General features: G+C 45.5%; 1 protein-coding gene across 1 annotated transcript in view; it reads left to right on the top strand.

The window, feature by feature from the left end:
* LOC122564162 (sphingosine-1-phosphate transporter SPNS2-like) overlaps window positions 1-27639 on the top strand; it is a 97678-nt gene that overhangs the window by 39411 nt on the left and 30628 nt on the right. Inside the window, exons 3-4 of the mRNA XM_043718809.2 lie at window positions 12377-12513; window positions 26198-26349. Of these exons, the coding sequence (XP_043574744.1) occupies window positions 12377-12513; window positions 26198-26349 (289 nt within the window). The remainder of the gene's footprint in view (window positions 1-12376; window positions 12514-26197; window positions 26350-27639) is intronic.

Below are 27639 nucleotides of genomic sequence, written 5' to 3'. Positions count from 1 at the left end.
GTGTCTTTGTCTGTCCCTCTCAGGGAGTGAAGGCACGTCTGTCCCTCTCAGGGAGTGACGGCACGTCTGTCCCTCTCGGGGCGAGACGGCGCGTCTGTCCCTCTCAGGGAGTGACGGCGCATCTGTCCCTCTCAGGGAGTGATGGTGCGTCTGTCCCTCTCGGGGCGAGACGGCGCGTCTGTCCCTCTCGGGGCGAGACGACGTGTCTGTCCCTCTCGGGGAGTGACGGCACGTCTGTCCCTCTCGGGGCGAGACGGCACGTCTGTCCCTCTCGGGGCGAGACGACGTGTCTGTCCCTCTCGGGGCGAGACGGTGCATCTGTCCCTCTCAGGGAGTGACGGCGCGTCTGTCCCTCTCAGGGAGTGACGGTGCGTCTGTCCCTCTCGGGGTGAGACGGCGCCTCTGTCCCTCTCGGGGCGAGACGACGTGTCTGTCCCTCTCGGGGCGAGACGGTGCGTCTGTCCCTCTCGGGGTGAGACGGCGCGTCTGTCCCTCTCGGGGTGAGACGGCGCGTCTGTCCCTCTCGGGGTGAGACGGCGCGTCTGTCCCTCTCGGGGCGAGACAACGTGTCTGTCCCTCTCGGGGTGAGACAACGTGTCTGTCCCTCTCCGGGTGAGACGACGTGTCTGTCCCTCTCGGGGCGAGACGGCGCGTCTGTCACTCTCGGGGCGAGACGACATGTCTGTCCCTCTCGGGGCGAGACGGTGCGTCTGTCCCTCTCGGGGTGAGACGGTGCGTCTGTCCCCCTCAGGGTGAGATGGTGCGTCTGTCCCTCTCGGGGTGAGACGGTGCGTCTGTCCCTCTCAGGGCGCGATGACGTGTCTGTCCCTCTTGGGGTGAGACGGTGCGTCTGTTCCTCTCAGGGTGAGATGGTGCGTCTTTCCCTTTCGGGGTGAGACGGCGCGTCTGTCTCTTTCGGGGTGAGACGGCGCGTCTGTCCCTCTCTCTAAATGAGATGATTCAGTGCTGATGTCTTCAGGCTTCTATCAAGATGTCACATTAAATCAGCCAAAATGGAACCCATTGCACACACCTATCTGTTGATGGATTGATTCTTTGGCAGTAATGATAATAACAGGGTAATGCCAGTCATTAGGGCACATTAAGGTAAAAGCTGCTGCAGGTAGGGAGTCATCTGTACCTGCCATGGAGACTAGAGTGGCCTAATGGCCATGTCCGAATTCTCAAAATGCTCTTCTGCTGTGCAGTCTCCATCAGCACCATCTATGAGAAAGCTCTTTGTTCAAGTCTTCCCACTAACCAGACCTGGCCAAGGAGTGTTCTTTCCCCCACGACTCCCTTTTGTTTAAATACACACTATCTCACACAGTGTGTGATAGTCATTGATCCCCTTGTCCCTCCATTGCTGGGTCAAGATAATATCCATATTCAACTTGCAGAACAGGTCAGTTCTGTTGTCGTTGCTATTCATCGTAAATCTATCGCTTTGACAAATTCCAGCTTGACCTTGTCTTTTGATCCCTCCCATTCCCGCTCTGCACTCCTGTCTGAATTACGCTGGCCAGATTGTCATTCATTGTGTTTAAGTCAGTGACACAGATCAATAGCTGGGAATTTGTTCCTGATTTCACCACAATTATGATAGCGAGCAGCTTCTTTCAGCTTGAGCAGGTTTACTGCTTTCTCATTTTTAAAATGTCCTGCCCACATCGTTTTCCTATTCTGACAGCAAAGATTTTGCGCTTAGAAAATACTTTTCATGGCTGTTTCAGAGCCGTTAGCAAACTGGGTGTTGGAGAAATTCAGCTGCTCAACCAGTATCCAGAGAGAGAGAAAGAAACAGAGTTAATATTTTGAGTCTGATATCCACTTTGATCACAAAAACAGGAAGGCAGATTATTGTCTGAACAGTGGCAGTTTAGGAAAAGGCGAGGTGCAACGAGACCTGGCTGTCATGGTGGAACAGTCGCTGAAGGTTGGCATGCAGGGGCAGCAGTCAGTGAGGAAAGCTAATGGCATGCTGGCCTTCATAGAGGGAGGATTTGAGTATAGGTGTAGGGATGTCTTGCTGCAGTTATACAGGGCCTTGGTGAGGTCACTCCTTGTTCTCAATATTGGGGAAGTCCAGAACTAGGGGTCACGTGTAATAATAAGGGGTAAGCCATTCAGGATCGAGATGAGGAAGAATTCCTTCACTCAGAGTTGTGGACCTGTGGAATTCTCTCCCACAGGAAGCTGTCGGGGTTATGGTTAAATATATTCAAGAGGGAGTTGGACATTGACCTTGTGGCCAAAGGGATCAAGGGGTATGGAGAGAGGGCGGGACTGGGTGACTGAGATTGCATGGTCAGCCTGATCTGAAGTAATGTCACCTCCAATCCTTCAAGTTGTGCACTGTCAGCAATTCCAAAAGTCAACTTGGTGACGTTAATTGAACAATGCTTTCCAACCAAAGAGAGGCTCATAAACAAAAAAACAAACACAGGGAAGTTGAAATTGAACTGCAAAATGTTGTCCAGTAGATCATAGAAGGTATCATAGAAAACCTACTGTGTGGAAATAGGCCATTTGGCCCAACAAGTCCACACTGACCCTCTGAAGAGTAACCCACACAGACCCATTCCCCTACCCTATTACTCTAAATGTCCTCTGACTAATGCACCTATACATCCCTGAACACTATGGGCAATTTAGCACATTGTCTCACACGGTCTTAGGGGGGCATAGGATACAAGTATTTAGAAACTGGATTTCATTACATTTTGCAAAACCCAAGTGTGCGGATTCGCCTTGAACATACCCTTCCCCCCCACCCAACCCGCAAGTGTTCCCCTCCCTTTCCTGGGATTCCACTTGAGCTAATCGTCAGCGCTTGTGTTGTACAGATGCGGCTGAGGGGCCCAGAGGCCTTGGCTTGGAGATAATGCTGGATCTCAGGGAGTGGCCTCAAACGCTGATGTATTGAAGTTTGAATTTCGGACTCGACCTCCTCGCTGAGTTTAAACACAATGCAACACCCGGTACTATCGCAGTCACCTCCCATTCCCATGTTGCAGAATTTCAATTTGTTTTACGCGGTTGATTCTATTCGCTGTTGAGGTTAGAAATCTTTTTGCTGTCATTTTGGTCTTGTGAGCTCCATTTTACTACCCAGACAGCCCAAGGATGGAGGGTTCATTGCTTCAGTACGAGAGAAAGTCCTGACAAAGTGTTTCGACCTGAAACATTGACTTGCTGCTCCTCGGGTGCTGTCTGATCTGCTATGCACTTCCAGCTTCACATCTATTGACTCTGACTTCCTTACTGTCTCCGAGTGAAAGCCCTCCCTGGAAATATGCAATCTCCCCACTGCCTGTTGGTAAATTCCAGCCCATGGCCAACAAAGGTTGGAGGAACAGACCATTGCGAGTCTTTCCAACAGACTTGGGGGGGGGGGGAGTAGTTTGCAGAAAAAGGTTATTATGCCACCCACCCACCTCCCCCACCGGCTCCCCCCCCCCCCCCGCCACTGGGTGAGCAGATCCATTGTTTAGCTAACTCTCACCTCCAGAAGGAAGGAGGTCAGATGAGGAATGACCTCAGAAGAAGCTGTTCCAATTTCAGAGATTGTACTGCACTTTTGCAGATGGTTTTGCATACATGCGACATTCCATGGAATTGCAATGAGTCATGAGGGCCTTTCCCAGCAGAACTGGCTGTCAGACTTTCATAATTCCTGCATGGGATGTGGGCATCAGTGGCAATTGTTGCCCGTCCCTCATTGCTGTTGAGCTCTATGGCCATTTCAGTGGACAGTTAGGAGTCAACAAAATTGCTGTGGGTCCGGAGTCACATATAGGCCAGATTGGGTAAGGGCAGCAGACTTCCTTCCCCAAAGCTACAAGTTCTGAGGAAGGAATACCAGACTCGAAACATTCTCAAATGCTGCTAGACCTGCCTGTAATTTCTGCTTTTGTGATTAAAATTTGAATTGGTCTCAGTAATAGTGACCATAATAATCACTGTCTGTTGTTGTAGAAATCTGGTTTGCTACTGTGCTTTAGGGAAGCAAATATGCTGTCTCTCCCTGGTCCAGGCTACATGTGATTCCAAACCCACAGGAGTGTGATTGGCACTTAACTGCCCCCTGAAATGGTCTGACAAGCCACTCCCTTCAAGGGCAATTCAGGATGGGCAGCAAATGTATATCTCGTCAGCGATAGCCACATCACATGGAAGAATTAGAACAGTCCTGTGTAGACCCCTTCTCAGACGATCGAAGTGAATTGTTTTCATTCCTGTAAAAATCTGATGGCTTTTGTGGGCATCTTCCTGGGGTCCAATTCATGCCCACATCCCATGAAAGAATTATGAAACAAAGATGGACATGGGTGATAACCAAGTGACTACCAGTGAGACAGTAGTAATGCCCAACTTACATGTGAGGCCTAACTTTAGGCCTTGCCTAAAATACAAGGCCCATTTCCAACATGATTTCCAACTGTATTCATGGAACAAGTGATGATAGATTCCTACTAATAAAACACTGACTGCCGCACTTTTAGTGCTTTTTTTGACACACAGCCGGCACATTCCAGTTAAAAAGGATGTTATTTGTCTTCACAAAATGCCTGGTATTTCATTGGGAATAATGGCTACATCCTCTGCCGATAGACTCTGGGGACCTACACTTCCTGAAACCCAGCTAAACGTTGGGAAGGATCTGCTCGCAATCAAGTTTGATAAAGTCAACACGTGCATGGAATTCCCCTTTTCTAGAAAATTCCTCAGCTTGGCTGGTGACTTCAGTTGGTTGAAAAGGGACTGAGAGTTTCTTGACTGTGATCACCACAACCAGGCCGTTCCTTACCTTGGTGATAGCTCAGTAAAAAATGGTGAGCTGCCAGACCCTTTCAGGCACACCGCAGTAGCCAGCAAATGCAGTGAGTGGGTCAGAGGCACCTATTAATGCTTTCTCGTGACGCAGGAGTGTCAAAGCAGCCTTTAGAAGTGATGTAGCCATCAGGTTACTGATAGATTACTCATAGTGCACAGCCTGCTTTAATGAAGTGGGTAAGCTTTCCCACAATTGAGAGAGAGGAACGTCAACACTTTACTGTACGCACAGACTCTCACCACCTTCTGACATCCTGAACTGTTTTACAGACCACGAGATACTTTTGAAGTATAGTTATAAAAGCGTGACAGCCAATTTATGCACAGTCCGTTCCCTCAAATGACAATATAATAAATGACCAATTCATTTCTGTGTTTGTGTGTGTGAGTGTGTGTATCAGTTGAGGGATGAGTATTAGTTGGGACACAGTGTAGAGGGAGTACCATTCCCCTGCGCTCCTTCAACATTGTGTCATGGAATCATTTCCTTCCATATCTCGCTGCAAAGACAGCACCGCTGACAGTGCGGCATGACCTCTGTACCGCGCTGGAGAGTCAATCCAGAATAGTCCTCATCCCCCTATGTCTCTGGAGGTGGGGATTTGAACCAACAAACTTCGAACACGGAGGCTAGATTTTTGACACCAAGACAATGGGATTACAGTAAATTGCTAACCAATTAAATTATAATCGCTTTGTTGGGCGTTTTGTTTTAATTTCAAAATTAGCAGCCTCAAGTCACAATAAAGTAAAGTCATTGTGTAATTTGTTTGAAAAACAAACAACCCTACTTCAGTTCCAGGGACTGGGAACAGTAATGTACAATTTCAGCATAGCTGGGTTGCAGCTTTCTCCTAGGCTGTTTGTGTTGAGCTGTGTGATCAGTGAAAGGGAGAGCAGACAGAGAACGGGCAGTGATGATATCTGTCTGCAGCCCGAGATTCACTGGCTCAACCTGAAGGACCAATGGACACTCCTGAGAATGAAATAAAGACATGTCTTCCAAAGACACCATGCTGACTGAGTATCTAATCCACAGGGGGAATAGAAAATAAAGAACCAATAATTCTTGGAAATGAACCTACTGGTCATAATGGAGCTTCACTTTGAAATATACAAAATGGGTCAGACGAGAATGTGTAATTTAAACGTCTTATTACTTTCTGCCTTCTGGGAGAGTAGAAGTCATGATTCTTTATGACACAAGTGTCTCACTTCTGGCAAAGTCACTCTAACTCTTTGGAAAAGATCTATCTTTGCAACTTGGCAATGCCTGTGTAAATTCTCGACTTACCCTGACTACTTGACTCGCCCATCTTTGCCCAGCCTTTGTGGTGTTCTATCATTTTTGACTGAACCTGTTGGCAGTCTATCAAACAATCATTCTGTTTGAACCAATTCCTCCCTCCTCCTCTGCCCTTTCATTGCAAAGATTTAGTTTTTAATTATTTACTAAATTCCTTTTTCAAAGTTTGCATTGAATCTCCTTCCATCAACCGTTGAGACTGTGCATCCCATGTTATAACAACTTGAGGCACTGTTCAATCCCTTCGTCTCTGGGGATCTTGGTTGTGAGTGGAGCATCTGAATCGAGTGAGGATATTGACTGCGTGGACCCCACTGTTCTTTGTTGCTCCTGGCTTGGTTAGATTTTGAGACAGCCCATGGACAATCTTCGCCCCATCACCCCCCTCCTGCCTCCACAACCGATGGCGTGGACGGTTATGGTCAATAGCCTCAACCCTGGTTTACACCCAGTGGTGGGAAGTTGGGCACTCAACCTGCAAGAGCAAAACCTCGTTGGATTTGCTCACGGTAGATTCATTCGGTGATTTTGAGAGAAACCCTTCATCATTTTCAACACTGATCAGTGTCCAGATCTGCTTCCCCAGTCTCTCCAACTACTTGAAGCCTCTCAGTCCTGTTTCCAGCTAATATCCCAGAGATAAGACAGAAACAAGCCTGCCTTTGTCTCAAACACATACACATTCACACACACAAATATAAACACACACGCACACAAACACACAGACAGACATAAACACACACCTACAAAAACACACACAGACATAAACACACAGACAGACACACATACACAAAAACACACATAAACAAGCGCACACACACACATACACAGACATAAACACACCCACAGACACACATACACAAACACTGAGACTGACTGACTGATGAGCCCTAGCTTTTGGGTGACCTCACTGACAGAGGTTGAAGGGATCACAATGAGATGTCACTCACATTTTGATTATTATTGAACGTCACAGCAAATGGATGGACACACCAAAACAGCCAGACTTTATTCATTGGTGTCAGCCGTTAATCTTTTGTTACCTTCCTGTAAATTGTTCTGAAATGCCAGCAAAGAGTAAACACAGGAAGGAAACCTCGGCGAAAGTTACAGAGTGTGCTTCCTGTTTTGCACCGACACCGCTGCCCCATTATATATCGGGAGCAGGATCTGATCATTTAACTGATGTATTTAAAGAAAGTCGTCTTTATCGGGCTATAACAGATCTCCCCCTTCAACTCTCTTCCAGCCATGTGTGTGGAATAATGAAACGGGGAATGGGTCAAGGCTGTCACTCATGAATAGACCAGAATCAAACCAGCACGTACTCAGCTCCATGTGCCACGTACGTGTTTCCTCATCCATCATCCCAACCACTGCCTGTTCACTTTACTTTGGAACGTAACATTCCTGGCTTCACATAACAATGAGTCTCAGTGTCAGCAGGTAACTTATGATATTGGAGAGTTCAGGTTCTGGTTAAAGGCAGTCATTTCGCTAACACAGATATAAACAGATTGAATTAGAAGCAGGAGTAGGCTATTCAGCCCCTTGAGGCTGTTCTGTCATTCAGCCAAGTCATGGCTAACCGGGCTCCCCGACATTCTTGATCATTTTTACGCCCCCAGCCTTGCTTATCAAGAATCTCTCTATCTCTGCCCAACACATTGTGTGGAGGACGTGTGCTGCTATCCCCTTCTAAACTGGCTTCTCATTTCACTCAAGACCACGGTCCTGGAATCATTAGTTTAGTTGCCTGCAAACCACTGAGACCCTTTCACTGAGTGGGGAAGGCTGTGTCATTTTCTATACAAGTTAAATGTAGAAACTATGAACTATGGTGTGATTGTGTATCTTAATGCCATCTTCCCACTTTCTACTCATAACCGTTAATGCCTTTATGATATAGAAATGTATCTATCTCTTTCTTGTTCATAGAATGCCTACAGTGTGGAAACAGGCCCTTCGACCCAACAAGTCCACACCGACCCTCAGAAGAGTAACCCACTCAGATCCATTCCGCTACCATATTATCCTATATCTACCCCTGACTAATGCACCTAACCTACACAACCTTAAACACTATGGGGCAAGTTAGCATGGCCAATCCACCTAACCTGCACATCTTTCTATTGTGGGAGGAAACCCACACAGTCACGGGGAGAATATGCAAACTCCACTTAGATAGTCGCCCGAGAATCATCTGGAATTGAACCAGGTCCCTGGCCCTGTGAGGCAGCAGTGCTAACCACTGATCCACCGTGCCACCCCGTATATATTCAGTAACCTCCCATCCATATTCTCCTGTGTTAGCGAATCTTCACCATCCTCTGAGTGAAGAAATGTTTCCTTACTTCAGTTCTAAGTGGTCTTCCATGCATCCTGAAATCCCTTGGTTCTAGACTGCACAACCAGGGGAAACATCCTCCCAACATCTAGTCTGACTAACCCTGTTAAAACTTTGTGTTTCAATTAGATCCCTGCTCATCCTTCTAAACTCCTGTGAATACGGGCCCAGTTGAATCAATCTGTTCATATGGGACAATCCTGCCATCCCCAGTATTATTTAGTGAACCTCCACCGTACTCCCTCTCTTACGTAAGGAGACCAAAGCTGCACACCATACTCCCAAGTGTGGTCCCACCAAGGCCCTGTATCACTGCAATAAAGCAGATGCTGGAAGTCTGAAGCCATTACAGAAATAGCTGGTGAAATTCAGCAGGTCTGGCAGCATCTGTGGCGAAAAGAGCCAAGTGAACATTTCAGATCCAGTGATCCTTTTGCCTTTTGATGACTCTGATGAAGACTCTGATGGACTTGAAGCATTAACTCTGCTTATTCCCACACATGCTGCCAGACCTGCTGAGTTTTGCCAGAAATTTCTGTTTTTGTTCTTGTATAACTACAGTAAGACATTTCTAATTCTGAACTCAGATCGTTTTGTAATGAAACCCAAGATACAATTTCCTCCCTAATTGTGTGCTTCACCTGCCTGTCTCCTTTCATTGAATGGTGTACAAGAACATCCAGATTCCTTTGTATATCCACACTTCCTAATAGATCACCATTCAATGGAGATGGAGTTAGATAAAGACATTAGTCCTGTAGATTTCCTAGCCTCCTGCCTGGTCTTCAGCTTGTATCCTCTCAAGTATAGATTAATGAGTGATCTAGGTGTTGAAATGATTATCTAATCTCTGACACTGAGATGTCGAAAACTATTAAGGAATTTGACTGGGGATAGACGGTGAAACTGGGGAGAGAAGGCAACATGGTGGCTCAGTGGTTAGCACTGCTGCCTCATAGTGCCAGGGACCCGGGTTCAATTCCAGCCTCGGGCGGCTGTCTGTGTGGAGTTTGCACATTCGCACCGTGTCTGCGTGGGTTTCCTCTGGGTGCTCTGGTTCCCTCCCACAGCCCAAAGATGTGCAGATTAGGTGAATTGGCCATGCTAAATTGCCCATAATGTTCAGGGATGTGTAGGTTAAGTGCATTAGTCAGGGGTAAAACGTACAGTAATAGGGTAGGGGGATGGGTTACTCTTCAGAGGGTCAGTGTGGACTTGTTGGGCCAAATGGCCTGTTTCCACGCTGTAAGGATGTGATCCTATGTCTCCTGTGGTTGTGCAGTTCAGATTGCTGGGAAGGTCATAACCTTAAAATCAGAGCCAGGCCATTTGGAGTAATGTCCAGTAAAATGCCTTCGCAGAAAGGGAATCTGCAACACTGCCCTCTCTCACCCAAAAACTGCTCTTGAGGCTGGGGTCAAATAAAGAATCACCTTCAGTCAGTATGTTAATGATGGCAGAGCAGAGGCAGTTAAGATAGAATGGCTACACAATAGACTTCCTCCCATATAGAGGTAAACATCCAGTCAACTAAAGTATTGTTCACAGTAAGTGTATTCTGCAAAATTGTTTTTAATGCTGTTGTTAGGTTTTCAGTTTGATCTACTTACCAGAATGCTTTAATCTCACTCCTTCCACTACACCCTTTTCTCAGAATATTCATCAAGTTGACTTTGGATGGACACTGTTTGTGTCAATCAAGAGCTTTGGCTTTAGGCTTCACTCCAAAGACTTGAGCACATACTGAGGGAGTGCTGCACTGTGGGAGACTCCTTCTTTCAGAAGAGTAACTAAACTGAGGCCAGTGCCATCCTCAGAGGAGTGAGGGTGATGAAGATGGTGGCAGGCTTTATCTCTCAACCAACACCGCCGAATAAAACAGAATTATTTATCAGACAGCTGCTTATGGGAGCTTGCTGTGCACATGTTGCTGGGATATGACCTACATCACAACAATGCAACGTTGTCAGAGATCCTCACTGGGACATCCTGAGGTCATGAAAGCCACAATATCAAGGAAACGATGAAGCCAGAGGGTAGGCTGTACTGGGGGAGTGATAGTTTTGTTAAAGGGAGCTACTGCACCGGAATATCGGACCTACGTTAGAAAACTGTGCATCTCTCTATTATAGGCAATGATATGCTTCCTGCAGTTCCAAGGCAGTAACACATCAGGGAACTGGAGTTGGGTCACGATCTGCAAGCTGTTTTCCAGCGTTATAAATGAGATGTGTCTCTCTCTTGAAAGACACTCATTACACAGTGTCCTCATGGAGATAAGCGACCCGAGCCTGCTCTATTTTTAGAGATTCCTTTTGGCTGGATGATACAGAGCCAGGGATGTCAAACTGGGCTCTCCCCCTGTCAGAGCCATACTGTCATCCTCAGGTTTACATTACCACAACCCAACAGGGGCATACTGTAGCTTTTGTAAATTGTTCTTTTCAATGAGAAAGAATGATCCCTTACGATGAAACACCACTTGAGGAGGGAGTCAGAAATTCAATCCTCTATATTTGGAGACTTTGAACTATTCTATTATCGGGCAGCAAACTAAGGACTTTTCATTCATACGCTGTAGCTAATTGATAAACTATATAATCTCACATACTTATACACATTCATACAAGCTCATACACAGTCCCATAAATACTTCTCCAAACTCATACGCACACTCCTACACGCACTGACTCACACACACGCACGCACACAGACTTGAGTACACACTGGCTCTCACACACACTCTCTCTCACACTCAGGGTAATTAGACAATCTTGTGTACAGTGAGGATGATTCCTGCAGGCATACTGTGGTGAACGTTAGTTCTCATTGAATCAGGCAGAGCCTTTCCTGCTCGACTTCTCTTGTGCATTTAGAATTTGCAGCTTCAAGCTCCCAGATGAAGTTGTTTTATTTTTCAGGATAACTGGACCGATTCAGCAGAGTCTCATTTAGGAAAAAGATCACAAGGGGAAAAGTTATTAAATCCCACTGAAATCCACCTGCAGCCTTCCTGAAAAAAACTTCGGGCAGAAACTGGTTTAAAGTGTTGAGGACTGGGGAGCAGTGGTACTGTCACTGGAAAGAGTCCCAGGTTGGGGACATGCGTTTGAATCCCACGATGGCAGATGGTGGAATTTGAATTGTAAATCATCTACTGGTGTTGATTGTCATAAAAACCCATCTAAGGAAATCTAATATTCTTACCGAGTCTGGCCTACATGTGAATCCAGGCTCACAGCAAGGTGGTTACAAATAACTGCCCTCTGGGTGATTAAATGCTGGCCTGGTCGCTATTACCCATGTCTCATGAATAAATATTAAAGAAACACAGTGTAACCAAGCCGGTCAATTGCTGGGCAGTCTGAGTCATCCATGGCTACCATTAATCTGCTACAGAAAATGATTGGGCTCAGTAAGGATCAGCTATCGCTCAGTGGGTAGCACGTCCACATCTGAGCTAGAAGGTTGCGCGTTCAAGTCTGGGGTAGCATTGAGGAAGCTGTTGGAGGTGCTTAGGACCTTTGGGATATTGTATCACTGAGGCACCCTGGACAAAACCTGCCTGGGTGATTGCATGGTTAAAAGATGGACCCCAGGGAAGATGTCCTTTGCTAGATTGTGGGCTCTTTCTCAGCCCTCTGAGACCTTGGTTTAACATGGTGATGATTTAGGAGTTTCATGGGATGCTAGCAGCAAAATAAATCCAGTCAGTGATCAGATTGTGGAGCTCTAGACCTAACAGTGACAAGATATTTAGTATATTATCAGTGCTACACACTGACTGGAAATTGATCTGGAATTTATATAGTGTTTATATGAATAACATTGCCAGAGTGAAAGCTGAATAACTAATTTGCTGGTTTTCTCTCTCTCTCTCTCCCTAGTTTTCATCTGCAGCTTCATGGTGGCCACCCCGATCTTTGGTTTCCTTGGTGACCGCTTCAACAGGAAGTTCATTCTGAGCTGTGGGATCTTTTTCTGGTCAGCAGTCACCCTGATCAGCTCCTTCATCACTAAGCCGGTGAGTTATAGAGGCTTGCTTGCCCCCTCTACCCATGAAAGGACAGGCCATCACATTGGGTGGCACGGGAAGGGCCTCACTACCAGCAGAGCTGGTCATTGCATTTCTTGCTCCCCCTGCCTTGTCCATACCCTGGCCACTCTTCCTGCAAAGATGTTGACTCCTTGGCCTCTGGGACGGAGGCCAGGTCAGAGGCTAAGAATACTGCAGTAAGCAACTCTCCTCCCAACTCCTCAAAGCCTATCCACAAGGCACATGTCAGGAGCGTGATGGAATACTCCCCATTTACCTAGATGGTGCAGCTCCAACAACACTCAGGAAGCTTGACACCATCCAGGACAAAACAGCCCCCACTTGATTGGCACCACATCAACAAACATTCAATCCCTCCACCATCGGTGCTCAGTAGCAGCAGTGTGTACTATCTACAAGATCACTGCAGAAATTCACCAAAGATCCTCAGACAGCACCTTACAATCCCACAGGTAAAAACAATGACTGCAGATGCTGGAAACCAGATTCTGGATTAGTGGTGCTGGAAGAGCACAGCAGTTCAGGCAGCATCCAAGGAGCAGTAAAATCGACATTTCGGGCAAAAGCCCTTCATCGGGGCTGATGAATTCCTGATGAAGGGCTTTTGCCCGAAACGTCGAGTTTACTGCTCCTCGGATGCTGCCTGAACTGCTGTGCTCTTCCAGCACCACTAATCCAGAACCTTACAATCCCATTACCTCTTCCATTTAGAAGGACAAGGGCAGCAAATACATGGGAACACCACCATTTGCAAATTCACCATCAAATCAATCACCATCCTGATTTGGAAATATATTGCTGCTCCTTCAGTGTCACTGGGTCAAAATCCTGGAATTTCCTCCTTAGGGTATTGTGGGTCTACCTACAGCACATGGACTGCAACGATTCAAGAAGAGGGCAATTAGGGATGGACAATAAATGGCCAGTGATACACGTGTGCCATAAGTAATTTAAAAAAAAAGTCAAATCACCGTCGTTCAGGTTAAACTTTGGTAATTAAAGCCATTTCTTCCTGATGTTCCAACCATAATTCCTCATGTGATTCATACCGAGATAAAGTTCCCCTTCATTCCGCTGAGATTTTTGGGATGGTGCTGTGCAAATTGTAGCCAACTGAAAATTGTATTCAGTCCACGTTGAGACTACAGTGCACATCAGTACCAGCAGAGAAGGTGTGTTAGGGAGCGATCACGAAGGACCCACCTTTAATGGCTGAAGCTTGTTTAACCATGTAACAAAAGTCACTGCAATATACCCCGTTGAGGTTCCATCTGACTGTCTTAATTCCCCTGTAATGAAGTGAGAAAGACCAAACATTGAGTCACTCAGTGATGCTACCAACTCCATTTTGAAAGAGGCCTACATTAGGTGTCAAGCCCATCCCTGATTCAGATAACAGGCTCAGTTTTAGTTGGGAAATTGAGATCCTATGATATAAATTGGGGCTCCAGTTGCCATCTCAGTTCTGGATGGGCGTCATCCTGGTCTGGATACATGAAAATAAAACACCGGTAACACTTGGAAATGAATGTACTGGTCAGACTGGGACCTCCAGTTTGAAGTATGTGTCATTGGTCAGTTGGACCGCACTTACCTTCTGTTACCTCAGCCACTTTGACAGGAAGTGAAACCAAAGCGTCAAATTATTTTGAGTGGACCGTGCAGGATATTGAAGTGCATGAAATGGTGGGGCCTGTTCACCTCTCGAAAAAGCAGCCCTCAGCCCACGTAACTCACCCTAAGCGCTGGGAGAAACACAAATCTTTTGCGAATTCTCTGCCTGTACATTTTCAAATGACTTTTCTTTTACTCCCCCTGCATCGATCTGTGAACGTTTGAACAAAACCACAAACTATTCCCAATCATTTTTCAACCAAACCACAAAAATGAGGAGGGAGGGATTGTTTCTGTTGGCAGTCTGGTGACAATTGCCTCAGCTTGAATTGGGTGAGCTAATTGCACAGGAAATGGGACGATCAAGTAGAACATGGGGAGTGGGTGTGGGGGGGTGGGGAGCGGAGGAGATGGAGGAGAGGAGGGGCTGAAGGATTAAGCTATCAGTCTCAATATCAGAAAATCCCTGTCTCCCTTTTGATTTTCATGAAAGATATAGGGCGCAGCAGCCTGAACTTTGAAATTCTTTTCAGACATCAACAAGCTCTTCCTACATCAGAGGAATGTTGTGTTTGAGTTGTGAAAAGGCAGTGAATGATCAGCCCCACCCCTCACAATTAAAAGCCCACCCAGGACATCCCAATAGCAGAACAGTAGCTAATAACATCCCACTACAGAGAAAGAGACACTCATTCTCTAAGGGAAGCAATGTTGAAGTCGGTCTCTGTTTCCATTTGATACATTCCACACATTTTCTGCTCTCTTTGAGGATTGAGAATGTTTTCAGTTCTAATTGGGAAACCTATGATTTAATTTATGTCTCAATCAAGTCACCTCTCAACCTTCTCTCTAACGAAAACAGCCTCAAGTCCCTCAGCCTTAAGATCGCTTGGTCCAACTTGTCCATGCCGACCAGATATGCTAAACGAATCTAGTTCCATTTGCCAGCACTTGGCCCATATCCCTCTAATTTAGCCCACATTCCAAATGAGGGCTTTACCTTTACTCCCTCGTGGGATGTGGGCATCGCTGGCAAGGCTGGCATTTATTGCCCACTCCTAATTGCCCTTAAGTGGCTCGTCTACACAAGAGGGCGGTTAACACTCAATTGTACTGCTGTGGGTCTGGAGCCACATGTGGGCCAGACCAGATAAGGACAATGAGACCCTAAAGAACATGAGTGAACCAGATGGGTCAACTTTAAATAATAATTGTGCCATGAAGAGAGATGGGGCAAACTGGGCCTGTATTCCCTCGAGTTTTGAAGACTGAGAGATCGTTGACATTTAAAGAGAGAGTAGTTGTAGGAAGATGTTTCTTCTGATTGGGGAGTTTAAAACCAGGGCATCACAGTTAAAAGAGAGAAAGTGAGGGCTGCAGATGCTGGAGATCAGAGCTGAAAATGTGTTGCTGGAAAAGCGCAGCAGGTCAGGCAGCATCCAAGGAACAGGAGAATCGACGCTTCGGGCATAAGCCCTTCTTCAGGAGTTCCTGAAGAAGGGCTTATGCCCGAAGCGTCGATTCTCCTGTTCCTTGGATGCTGCCTGACCTGCTGCGCCATCACAGTTAAAAAGCAAGAGGGATTTCAGTTAGGCCTGAGTCAGAGAGTCATAGAGACATTCGGCACAGAAACAGACATAGAACATAGAACATGGAACATTATAGTGCAGTACAGACCCTTCGGCCCTCGATGTTGCCGTGACCTGTGAAACCAATCTGAAGCCCATCTTACCGACACTATTCCATTCTCGCCCATATGCCTATCCAGTGACCATTTAAATGCTCGTAAAGTTGGCGAGTCTACTACTGTTGCAGGCAGGGCGTCCCATGCCCCTACTACTCTCTGGGTAAAGAAACTACCTCTGACGCCTGCCCTATATCTATCACCCTTCAATTTGAAGCTATGCCTCCTTGTGCTAGCCATCACCATCCTCAGAAAAAGGCTCTCACTGATCACCCGATCTAACCCTCTGATTATCTTATATGTCTCAATTGAGTCACCTCTCAACCATCTTCTCTCTAACGAAAACAGCCTCAAGTCCCTCAACCTTTCCTTGTAAAAACCGTTTGATCCAAATCGTCCATGCCAATGAGATATGCTAAACCAATCTAGTTGGTTTAGCATAACCCTCCCCCACCACCCCAGGGAAAAGGACCTTGCCTATTTACCCTATCCATGCCCCTCATGATCTTATAAACCTCTATGAAGTCACCCCTCAGCCTCCGACGCTCCAGGGAAAACAGCCCCAGCCTGCTCAGCCTCTCCCTACAGCTCAAACCCTCCAACCCTGGCATCATTCTTGTAAATCTTTTCTGAACACTTTCAAGTTTCACAACATCCTTCCGATAGAAGGGGAGCTGAATTACACACAATACTCCAAAAGTGGCCGAACCAATGTGCTGTACAGCTGCAATATGACCTCCCAACTCCTATACTTGATGCCCTGACCAGTAAAGGAAAGCATGAGGAGAAATTATTTTACTCAGGTTATAAATCTTTGGAATTCTTTGCCACAGAGGGTTGTGGAAGCTCAGTCTTAAGGTGGGGATTGGTAGATTTCTGATTATGTGGGGCGCACAGGGTTATGGGGATGGGGTAGGTAAAAGGCATTGATAAATTTTTAATCAGTCACATTCGTATTAAATAACAGGGCAGTCTCAATGGGCTGAATGACCCACTCCTGTTCCTAGGTCACGTGAATGAGTCTAGCTTTTAAGTTCACATTTATTAGTTGAATTTAATTCCACGAGTTGCTGTTGTGGGATTTGAATCCTTGTTCCCACAGGATTAGCTTCATCACTGTGCCAACATCTCCCCGTGGAAACAGTATTGTGCAATGGTCCCTCAGTTCTGGGTTTGAACGATGGGCCCTAATCCCCACCCACCCCTACCCTCACCATACCCAGCAGTAATCATGAGCTAGAGCGAAGAGTATCAGGAGGAACCCATAGCAGATAAATAGGGCTGATAGCAGATTGGGAATAATGGAATATGTAGTGAGTTTGTAACTCTGGTTGAACACAGTTAAAAATCAAACAACACCAGGTTATAGTCCAACAGGTTTAATTGGAAGCACTAGCTTTCGGAGCGACGCTCCTTCATCAGGTGGTTGTGGAGTACGCAACTGTAAGCCACAGAATTTATAGCAAAAGTTTACAGTGTGATGTAACTGAAATTATATATTGAAAAAACCTGATTGTTTGTTGAGTCTCTCATCTGTTAGAATGACCATCGTCGAACACATTGCTAGAAGTTTCCACCCACTCCCTTCCACTCCCACATTCCATATGTTATCACCCAGTGGTTAGCTGATATGCCCAACATTGAAGTGTCCCTCTTCCTCATGTGAATAATCTCCATCTGGAACTTGACTGTTAGTCAAACCGCATTTATTTTCCCTGCTTGGTATTTTTCTCACTGCCCTGACAATTTCTCGTCTGGTTCCACTCTCGGCAGAGCCTGAGAGATTCATCTTTATTTCCAGGAGACTCCATGACAAGCTGTGCAGGTAAGAACTATAATTAGGTGTAATTAAGTTTTGCCTTCAAGCTATAAAGAGATTAAATTGAATCTAACCTTATTCTGGATAACAACATTGTCAAGAAAGAATTGTGATTGTTTAGCGCCTCTTATCAGGTCTCAAAGCTTTTTACAGCCAATGACAAGCTGTAGTTTTGAAATGCAGTCATTGTGATGTCAGAAACACTGTTGCCAAACTGTGCACAGAGAGATCCCACAGACAGCAATGTGATAGCGGTCAGATGCTGGCTTCAGAGCTACACTCACGCAGGAATCAAGATGTCGTGATGGGGTTTCTGGGATGTGAACATCAGATTCAGAGGCAGGTCTGAGCCTCCTCTGAAAAGAGAAGGCAAAGAGATCCAACAAGATGCTCTTTTCCAACAATCAGAGCCGGGAATAGGCCACTCTGCCCCTCAAGCCTGCTCCACCATTTGATGAGAACTTACTGGAAAATGGAGTCAACTTTCCTGCCTGCCCTTCCCATGACCTTGACTCCCCCATTGATCAGAAGTTGAGCTTAGCCTTGAGTGTACTCACTGATTCAGCCTCTGCTGCTCTCTGGGAAGATGATTAGCAGGACCCGCCCATGAGGTGCTCAGTTAGATGAGGCGACACAGGAAGTTTAACCATCCTAATTGTCTGTGATCACAGAGGCCCACAACTCAGGGGGATGACTCAGCAATGACCACACTCTCCACAAGGTCAGTGCAGACTTGATAGGCCAAATAGCCTCTTTCCACATTGTAGGGATCCTGTTATTCTATTCTATAATACTCAAGTAGACTCGCTGACCATTACCAGGGTGGGACATTGAGTCGGAGTTTAGAAGATCAAGGTGAGATCTAATAGAAACTTACAAGATAATACATGGCTTGGAGACAGTGGACGCTAGGAAATTGTTTTCGTTAGGCAAGGAGACTAGGACCCGTGGACACAGCCTTAGAATTAGAGGGGGTAAATTCAGAACAGAAATGCGGACACATTTCTTCAGCCAGAGAGTGGTGGGCCTGTGGAATTCATTGCCACAGAGTGCAGTGGAGGCCGGGACGCTAAAAGTCTTCAAGGCAGAAATTGACAAATTCTTGATGTCACAAGGAATTAATGGCTACGGGGAGAATGCGGGTAAGTGGAGTTGAAATGCCCATCAGCCATGATTGAATGGCGGAGTGGACTCGATGGGCCGAATGGCCTTACTTCCGCTCCTATGTCTTATGGTCTTATAGGTTTCTGTGGTTGGCAGCCAGTGATTTTTCCGTTTGTTTAAGAAATGGAAGTCAGTCTGTAGACTGGTGAGTGATCAAGTGAAAAACCCCGACTCTGAGTCAGGGCTGGGGATTGGAGGGCAGCTGAGAACTTCAGGACAGTGCGAACATTGAGACTGAAAACATTATAGGAAGAAGCAGAAACAAATTGTAATGTGTGCTGCGGACGTAGATCTTTCACAGGGTTAGGCGGGAAGTACTCAGGAATTTTGGGATGGTTCATTGAAGACAGTGGATTTGGGATGTCCTGGTGTACAGGCATCACCGATCTGCAGGTGGCAGTGCAGAGAGAGATATTTTTTCTACACGCTACTCATCAAGAAATGGTTAAGGCAAAAAATGAGACCATTTGGCCCATCGTACCCATGCCAGCTCTCTGCAAGCCCCATTTCCAGCCCTTTTCCTTTGTTGCAAATCTTTTATCTTCAGATAATCTTCCAAGAGCCACAGCTGCAATCTCTCAGGCAGTGCATTTCATCAGTGCTCTCGATTACGATAGAATCCCTACAGTGTGGAAGCAGGCCATTCAACCCATCGAATCTAGACTGACACGCCAAACAACATCCCACCCACACCCACACCCCTACCCTGAATTCCTGTATTTCTCATGGCTAACCCATCTAGCCTGCACATATTTGGATTGTGGGGAGCACCCGGGGGAAAACCACGCAGACACAGGGAGAATGTGCAAACTGTTCCTCATCCCTCAAATTACCAATCTGCATTTGAAATCCCTAAAGTAGTACAAGAATTATCTTCAGCCCGTGTGTCTGTGTTAATTATCTGGCGTATGCATTAAATGGTGAGTCCAGTCATAAATAAATCATGAACCTGTTCTTTCTTGGAAGACTGCCATGCTAACCTCAAATGCCCATTTTATTCCTAAAACCTTGCAATGGTATTTTGCCAGATTGTGTCTTCAGACGGAGCTCTGAGTCAGAGCTGAGCTGGATGTAGGTTTTCTTTTGCTTTGTCTGAAATATCTTTTTTTTTTCAAATCACCCAACTGTCAAGGTGAGCTGCTGTAATGTTCTGGCTGTTGATTGTTCAAAGTCAGTCTGGACCATCAGTATTTAATGTGTGTGAACTCTTTGGTCCCTGAGGCAATTATTAAGTAATCCCCAATGTGCCTCAGCTCAACTCCTGTAATCCAGTGTCTGAGTCTTGGTATCTAATATTAGAAAACTGGGCCAAATGCATAGGGAAGGGTTCTGCTCCATGAACTTAATCCTTACAAGTGTTTGTGCAGGTTAATGCAGCTGTTATACTTGCTGCGTTGCGTTTTACATCTTGAAAATTGAATGATGTTGTTAATATTCACAGCACGCTGATCTTCCGGTCTGCTAATGCTTGGCTTGTAACATTTGCTCTCTTTATCTGATGCTCGCTATGACCTTGCCCCTCCTTATGTTGTGCCCTCCTCCAACCCTACTCCCTCTAAGATGTCCTAGTTCCAGTTAATTGGCTTTAATCTCTCCATCACCACTACTGCACCTTCCAGTGCTGAGGTTCCAGGACTCTGGAGTTCCTTCCTTACACCTCTCCACTTCCCTCCCGCTCTTCCGACCAGTTGGCTTCTGCTAAAATGCATTGTTCCCTATAGCCTACCATTCCGGATCATCTTATCTTAATATCTATTTTAAAAATCACACAACACCAGGTTAAATTGGAAGCACTAGCTTTCGGAGTGACGCTCCTTCATCAGGTAATTGTTCACAACCACCTGATGAAGGAGCGTCGCTCCGAAAGCTAGTGCTTCCAATTAAACCTGTTGGAATATAACCTGGTGTTGGGTGATTTTTAACTTTGTACACCCCAGTCCAACACCGGCATCTCCAAACCATGATTAATATCTATCATGTGACTTGGTGTCAAATTTTGTCTGATAATATATCTGTGGAGAACCTTGAAAGCTTTTACTTTGGTAAAAGTGCTACGTGAATGTACGTTATAACATTCTTAATCAGAGACAGAAAGTGCTGGAGAACTCAGCAGTTCTGTGGAGTTTTAAACAAAGTTAATACCTTGTTCAGAATGATTCTTCTTTGGAACTTTGAAGCCATTCTGTGGAAGAGTCATATCAGACTCAACACTTAACTCTGTTTCTCTCTTTGCAGACATTAAATGACCTACTGAGGTTCTATTTTCCATTTCAGATTTCCAACATCTGTAGTATATTACTTTTATTTCTGCTCTTGTCAGAATGATCTACTTATTCTGGATAACTCCTTCATTGATTTGCAACTAATTCCCTCAGTCTTACCCTCCACGGAACCAATCAGTAGGTGCTAGTTTGGCCCTCGATCAGCAGGCACTCAGGGTACAAGCACAATCAGAATTCCTGCCCACTAGGGCCTGGTCATCAATAAAATGTCCCCAGTGCATGCATTCATAAAAGGATAGAATTAATGGCATGAATGGTCTTTTCCTCATTCTTTAACGTAGAAGGTAGGATTAGGAGTAAGCCGTTCAACCCCTCGATACTGCTCCGCCATTCAAGCTCATTACCCTAATCCCACCCTCCCCCATTCCCTTTGATCCCTTCAGCTATATATATCTCCTTCTTGAAAATACATAATGTTTTGGCCTCAAAACTTCCTGTGGTAGTTAATTCCACAGGCCCACGACTCTCCAGAGGAACAAATTTCTCCACATCTATCTTATAAGGTTTACCCCTTATCCTTAAACTACAACCCACGGTTCTGCCTGCCTGCCTGCCTGCCTGCCTAGCCTGCCTGCCTGCCTAGCCTGCCTGCCTGCCTGCCTAGCCTGCCTGCCTGCCTGCCTAGCCTGCCTGCCTGCCTGCCTAGCCTTCCTGCCTGCCTGCCTAACCTGCCTAGTCCTGTTTGAGGTTTATAGATTTCTATGAGATCCCCCTCAATCTTCTAAACTCCAGAGAATATGATCCTAACCGACTCAATCTCTCCTCATATTGTCAATCTTGCTGTACCAGGAAACAATTTGGTAAACATTAAGGGCAAGGAGCTCAAAGTCACAGGGCCACCATTTAGTCAGACCATGTACTGAATGAACTCGGACTGTGCGACAGTGGCTGTGCAGTCTAGTCATGAAGAGTCCAACTTCCTTTTAGGACAAAGGAGATACTCAACCCCAAATCTTGAGAGTCCAATACTTCATCTGATAAAATGGTTTGACAAATCTTTCAAACTGTGTTGGAAAGTGGCATTGAGGTGGAAGGTCAGCCGTGATTTTGTTGAATGGCTGTGTAGGCTTGAAGGGGCCGAATGGTCTATTGCTGCTGCTCCAATTTCCTAAATTTCTATAAACTGCATAAAGCTACACAGGCGTGAACAGTGTCGTCAGTCACATCAGAAAATTGCACCAACGACATATTAGCAAATCCTAATGAAAAAAAGAACCTGCCACATCCTCTACAAATATCCTTTTGAGGATTGTGAACTGTATTCTTAATCTGCAAGCTCTTCCTTTGCACAAAATTATATGAGCAGGAGTGTTCCTGACACATGCAGATCTAGGCAAATGAATCTAATTATAGGTTAATGTCATCTGTGGGGATTTTAACACACCAGAGAAAGAGTCAGTACTGATGTAAGGATTAACTCCTTTGATTGATTTTTTACCGTAACTTTAATAAGGACTGAATCTCATAACCACTTTTAATTTCTTGGCTGCTTTCATAGAATCACTGAGAACTGACGGAGGCCATTCAGCCTATCACGTCTGTGCCAGTTCTATGCAGGAGCTGTCCAGTTAATCCCTCTCCCCTGATAGTTCCTCTGCAGATCTTACCTTTTTGAGTGTACATCAATTTGCTATTTTTAGTTATCACCACATCTTCATCCCAGATCATTGTAATTTGTTTTTTTTGTATTGCACATTTCACCTGAGGAACTATTTGGGACAAAGAAGCCCTCTCAACTGACAGCCCATCCAGTATTCACTCCCTCCGTCCTGGAAGGACAGTGTCAGCAGTGTGTATCAGCAACAAGATGGACCGCAGAGATTTAGCAAGGCTCCTTAGACAGCACCTTCCAAACCCATGACTACATCCGTCTAGAAGGACATGATACATGGGAACACCACCCCCTGAGAGGAGCCATTCAACATCCTGACATGGAAATATTTTGCTGTTTCTTCACTGTCGCTGGGTCAAAATCCAAACAGCATTGTGGGTGTACCCATTTCCTGTAGGTCACAAAAGGCAGCATACCACCATCTTCTACAGAGCAATTGGGATGGGCAATGAATGCTGGTCCAGCCCACAATACCCAAACCAACCATCTAACCAAAAAACAATAAAAATCACCATGTTCTTATGCTAATTATCACAAGTCTGTGTCCTTTCTACAGTCTCTTAAAAGTGTAGTGTCATACAGCATGGAAACAGACACCTAATCAGTCCATGACGAACATAATTCCAAACTAAACTAGTCCCGCCTGCCTGCTCCTGGCCCATAGCCCTCCAAACTTTTACTATTCATGTACATCTTTTAGATGTTGCAGTTGTCCCCCATCCACCACTTCCTCAGGCAGTTTATTCCACAAGCAAACCAACCTCTGTGTAAACAATTTGCCCCTCATGCATTTTTTAAATCTCTCTCTCTCCTTTCACCTGACAAGCGTGCTCCCTAGTCTTGAAATCCTCCATCTGAGGGAAAATACACCTACCACTAACTCTATCTTTGCCCCTTATTATTTTATAAACCTCAATAAGGTCAACCTCCTACATTCCACTGATTAAAGTTCCAGTTTAGCCAGCCTACCTTTATAACTCAAACCTCCCATACCTGGCAACATTCTGGTGAATCTCTTCTGAACCCTCTCTAGCTTAATAATATCCTTCCTACAACTGTCTATCTAGTTAAGAGAACATCTAAATTCTTCAATAAAAGAAAAACACTGTGGATGCTAGAGATCTGAAACAAACACAGAGAATGCTGGAGAAACTCAGCAGGTCTGGCAGCATCTGCAGAGAGTGAAACAGAGTTAACATTTAGAGTCCATTATGACTCTTCTTCAGATGTTATCTAAATTCTTAAACTCACTGAATGTCTTTTCTAGAAAAGCTTTCAAAATCTAGGTCTAAAATGCCAAGAATTTAAGATTTGGAACAAAACAAATGTTGTGCTGAAATTGGCAGAAAGGTGTGCAATTTGTGTAAAAGAACACAATTTCCAAGTTGTGACTTTATCCAAATCCAGGCAGAATAGACAGTGTGGTACTGGCCCATTAATTATCATCTCTTTAAGGAGGTTCTGCCTCAGAGTCTTGGCTGAAACCCAGGGAGGACGACGGATGTTTCTAGAAGAGGAGGAGGCCATTGGGTCCCTCAAATATTCAATCATTCCAGGAGATGGTGTCTAAGCTGATCTGCCAACAATCTAACAAAAATCGATCAATCTCAGTCTTAGGAATTTCAAGACTCCTTGTATTTTGGAGTTAGAAGGTGGGGGGCGGGAGTGGGAATTGGTTGGAGAGGGATGCTTACTAGATTTTAAATGAAATATCACTTCCTGATTTCCTCCCGGACAGTCTATCCCCACTTTTAGATCTGTGTTTCTGTCTAGACAAAAACAGAACAACCAGTTTCTCAGTATCAAGCACATTGAATGCTTTTTGATTATTATAAATGGTTTTGATACAAGCAGTCTTCAATTCCCTCTGCTCCAGGAACATGCCTGATCAATACAATCTGCACTTATCATTTAATCTTTTTATCCCTGGTCTTGTTCTGATCAATGCGCACTGTATCTTCTCCAAGGTCAGTGTATCCTTCCTGAAGTGTAATTCTCAGCAATGAGCACCGTACTCACTCCGAATTGACATAAAATAACTGAGGCATTGCCTCTTCTCTGTTGTATGTCAGCCTTACAACAACAACTTGCATTCGCCTAGCACTTTCAATTTAGCAAAAAGTCCGAAGGCACCACACAGGAGTGTCTTCAGGCATCTGCATCTACCAAAGGATATTAGCAGGGTGATCAAGTACTTGATAGGTTTTAAGTGAGTGCAGGGAATCAGGGTGCACAGCGCGGACCTCCCTCAGGATAATGGCCTTGTAACCATAGCAACCGCAGGGTAACAGCTATAGTCCCAAATGCAAATTGAAAGCACCTCCCAAGTGAAGATTTGAAGCTGTGGCAGCGTCTGAATCACCAGCGTTTCGAGATTGACCTTGAAACTTGTGAGTTACAAGGAGAGGCTGGATGGGCTGGAACTTCTTTCACTGGAGCGCAGGAGGTCAAAGGGTGGCCTTATATTGATTTATAAAATCATGAGGAGTACAGATAAGATGAATGGCATGTGTCTTTTCCCTCGGGTGAGGGATTGCAAGACAAGGGGGCATATTTTTGAGGTGAAAGGAGAAAGATTCCAAAAAGACATGAGGAGCATTTTTATTTTATATACAGATGTGTGGTTTAAAGGATATTTAGGTAAGTACATGAATAAGAAATGTTTGGGGGACATAGGCCAAACGCAGGCAGGTGGGACTAGTTTGGGATTGTGGTTGGCATGGACTGGGTGGACCGAAGGGTCTGTTTCCATGCTGTAAGACTCTATGAGTTGTCCATTGCAGTGATTATTGTCCATCCCTAATTGCCCTTGGGAAGGTGGTGAGCTGCCACCTTGAACGGCTGCAGTCCTCGGGCAACTCCAGCAGAGGACGGACCCCACTCTTTGTCTCATTTTTGTAGTACTTCCACAATCTGACAGGCCTGAGCACTCCACACATTCTATCTGTCCCTCTGTTTGTCTCTATCTCTTTTTCTCTCTCTCTGTCACACTCTCTCTCAGTTTTAATCAAAGCCTTGGTAGAGTGAGCTCAATCTCTGTTTTCTTGCAGAGAAAGCAAACTGCAGTCATGAGGAAAGAGTGACAGGGCAGACAAGTGGTGCATATTCTTCAAGGCTGTGATATCAGTCAAATAACTTTCTCAAACAAATATTACTCACACCACCGGGTGTGTAGCAAATGCTATTTAATGATAACAACCTGCATTGTTACACTCTTATTGCCAGATGAAAAGACCCGGATTACTTCAGTGAATTATTTGGTTGTGCTGATCAACATTCCCATATTTCCACAAGGAGTTGAGCGAAGGCTTTAACCATTGGTAGCAACATAGAGCTGGAATGCTGGAGCTCTGTTTTGGCAAAGTCTGTTGTGAAAATTCCAGGAATAGGCGGAATGATAATGGCATTGTTCAGTTTGAATATGAGGGAATGTGTGCTCACTGCCTCACCTTTGTGTCAATGTGCTTACTCCTCAGAATTTCTGGCTCTTCCTCATCTCGAGAGGTCTGGTCGGGTTTGGTGAGGCCAGCTACTCCACAATTGCTCCCACCATCATCGCTGACATGTTTGCCAAAGACACCAGAACTTGTATGCTGTCCTTCTTCTACTTTGCTATTCCACTGGGAAGGTATGGCACTGGGGCTCTGCGCTTTCAAACTTCGTTCTCAAGTTGTGACCGTTTATTACTTGTTCCCCGGTGTGTTTATTCCCTTCATGGGATGTGGGTGTCAGCTGCAAGGCCAGCATTTGTTACCCATCCCTAACTGCCCTTGAACTGATAAGCTTACTCAGCCACTTCAGGGGGCAGTTAGATGTCACTGGGTGTCTGGTGTCACATGTTGGTCAGACCATGCCAGGACTGCAGATTTCTTCCTCCAACGATATTAGAGTCTTGAAGATGTGCAGCATGGCAACACATCCTTCGGTTCAACTCGTCCTCGGCGACCAAATATCCTAAATTAATCTAGCCCCATTTGCCAGCACTTGGCCCACATCCCTCCAAACCCTTCCTATTCATATACCCATCCAGATGCCTTTTAAATGCTGTAATTGTACCAGCTTCCACCACTTCCTCTGGCAGCTCATTCCATACACGTACCACCCTCTGTGTGAAAAAATTGCCCCTTTTGGTCCCTTTTAAATCTTTCCCCTCTCACCCTAAACCTATGCCCTCTAGTTTTGGACTCCCCCACCTGGCTATTTACCCTGTCCATGACGCTCATGATTTTATAAACCTGTATAAGGTCACCCCACAGCCTCCGATGCTCCAGGGAAAACAGCCCCAGCCTATTCAGCCTCTCCCAAGAGCTCAAATCCTCCAATCCTGGCAACATCCTTGTAAATCTTTTCTGAACCCTTTCCAGTTTCACAACATCTTTCCTATATTAGTGAGAGCAGAATAGAACACGAATATTCCAAAAGTGACCAAACCAAGTGCTGTACAGCCGCAACATGACATTCCAAGTTCTATATTCAATGCACTGACCAATAAAGGTGAGCATATCAAATGCCTTCTTCACTCTCCAGTCTACCTGCAACTCCACTTTCAAGTGTATTAATGAATAAGATGGGTTATCACAACAAGTGGTGATAGGTCACCAGTGCTGAGACTAACTTTCAGTTTCAAATTTTATTCCATTTAAATCCCACCAGCTGCCATGGCGAGATTTGACCTCATGTCCCCAGAGCATTTGCCTGGGTTTCTATTCCAGCCACATTACCACCATCTCCCCACAGATCCCTTGAGAACGTCGCCACCTTCTAGAACTTGATCGATCCCATGTGCTTGGAAGAGATGCAGCAGCGCGCGAGCTCCTTGCAAGGTTAGAGAGTCAACCATGACGGGTGGGGCATTTCTGTCACACAGATGCCCAGCTCGATCGTGACATGAATGAACCATAAGACCATAAGACATAGG

This window comes from Chiloscyllium plagiosum, unplaced genomic scaffold, assembly GCF_037043375.1.
Source record: "Chiloscyllium plagiosum isolate Xiang-an unplaced genomic scaffold, Cpla_swu_hap1 HiC_scaffold_31, whole genome shotgun sequence".
NCBI classification, from domain to species: Eukaryota; Metazoa; Chordata; class Chondrichthyes; order Orectolobiformes; family Hemiscylliidae; genus Chiloscyllium; species Chiloscyllium plagiosum.
This window is presented reverse-complemented; position numbering and strand designations above follow the sequence as displayed.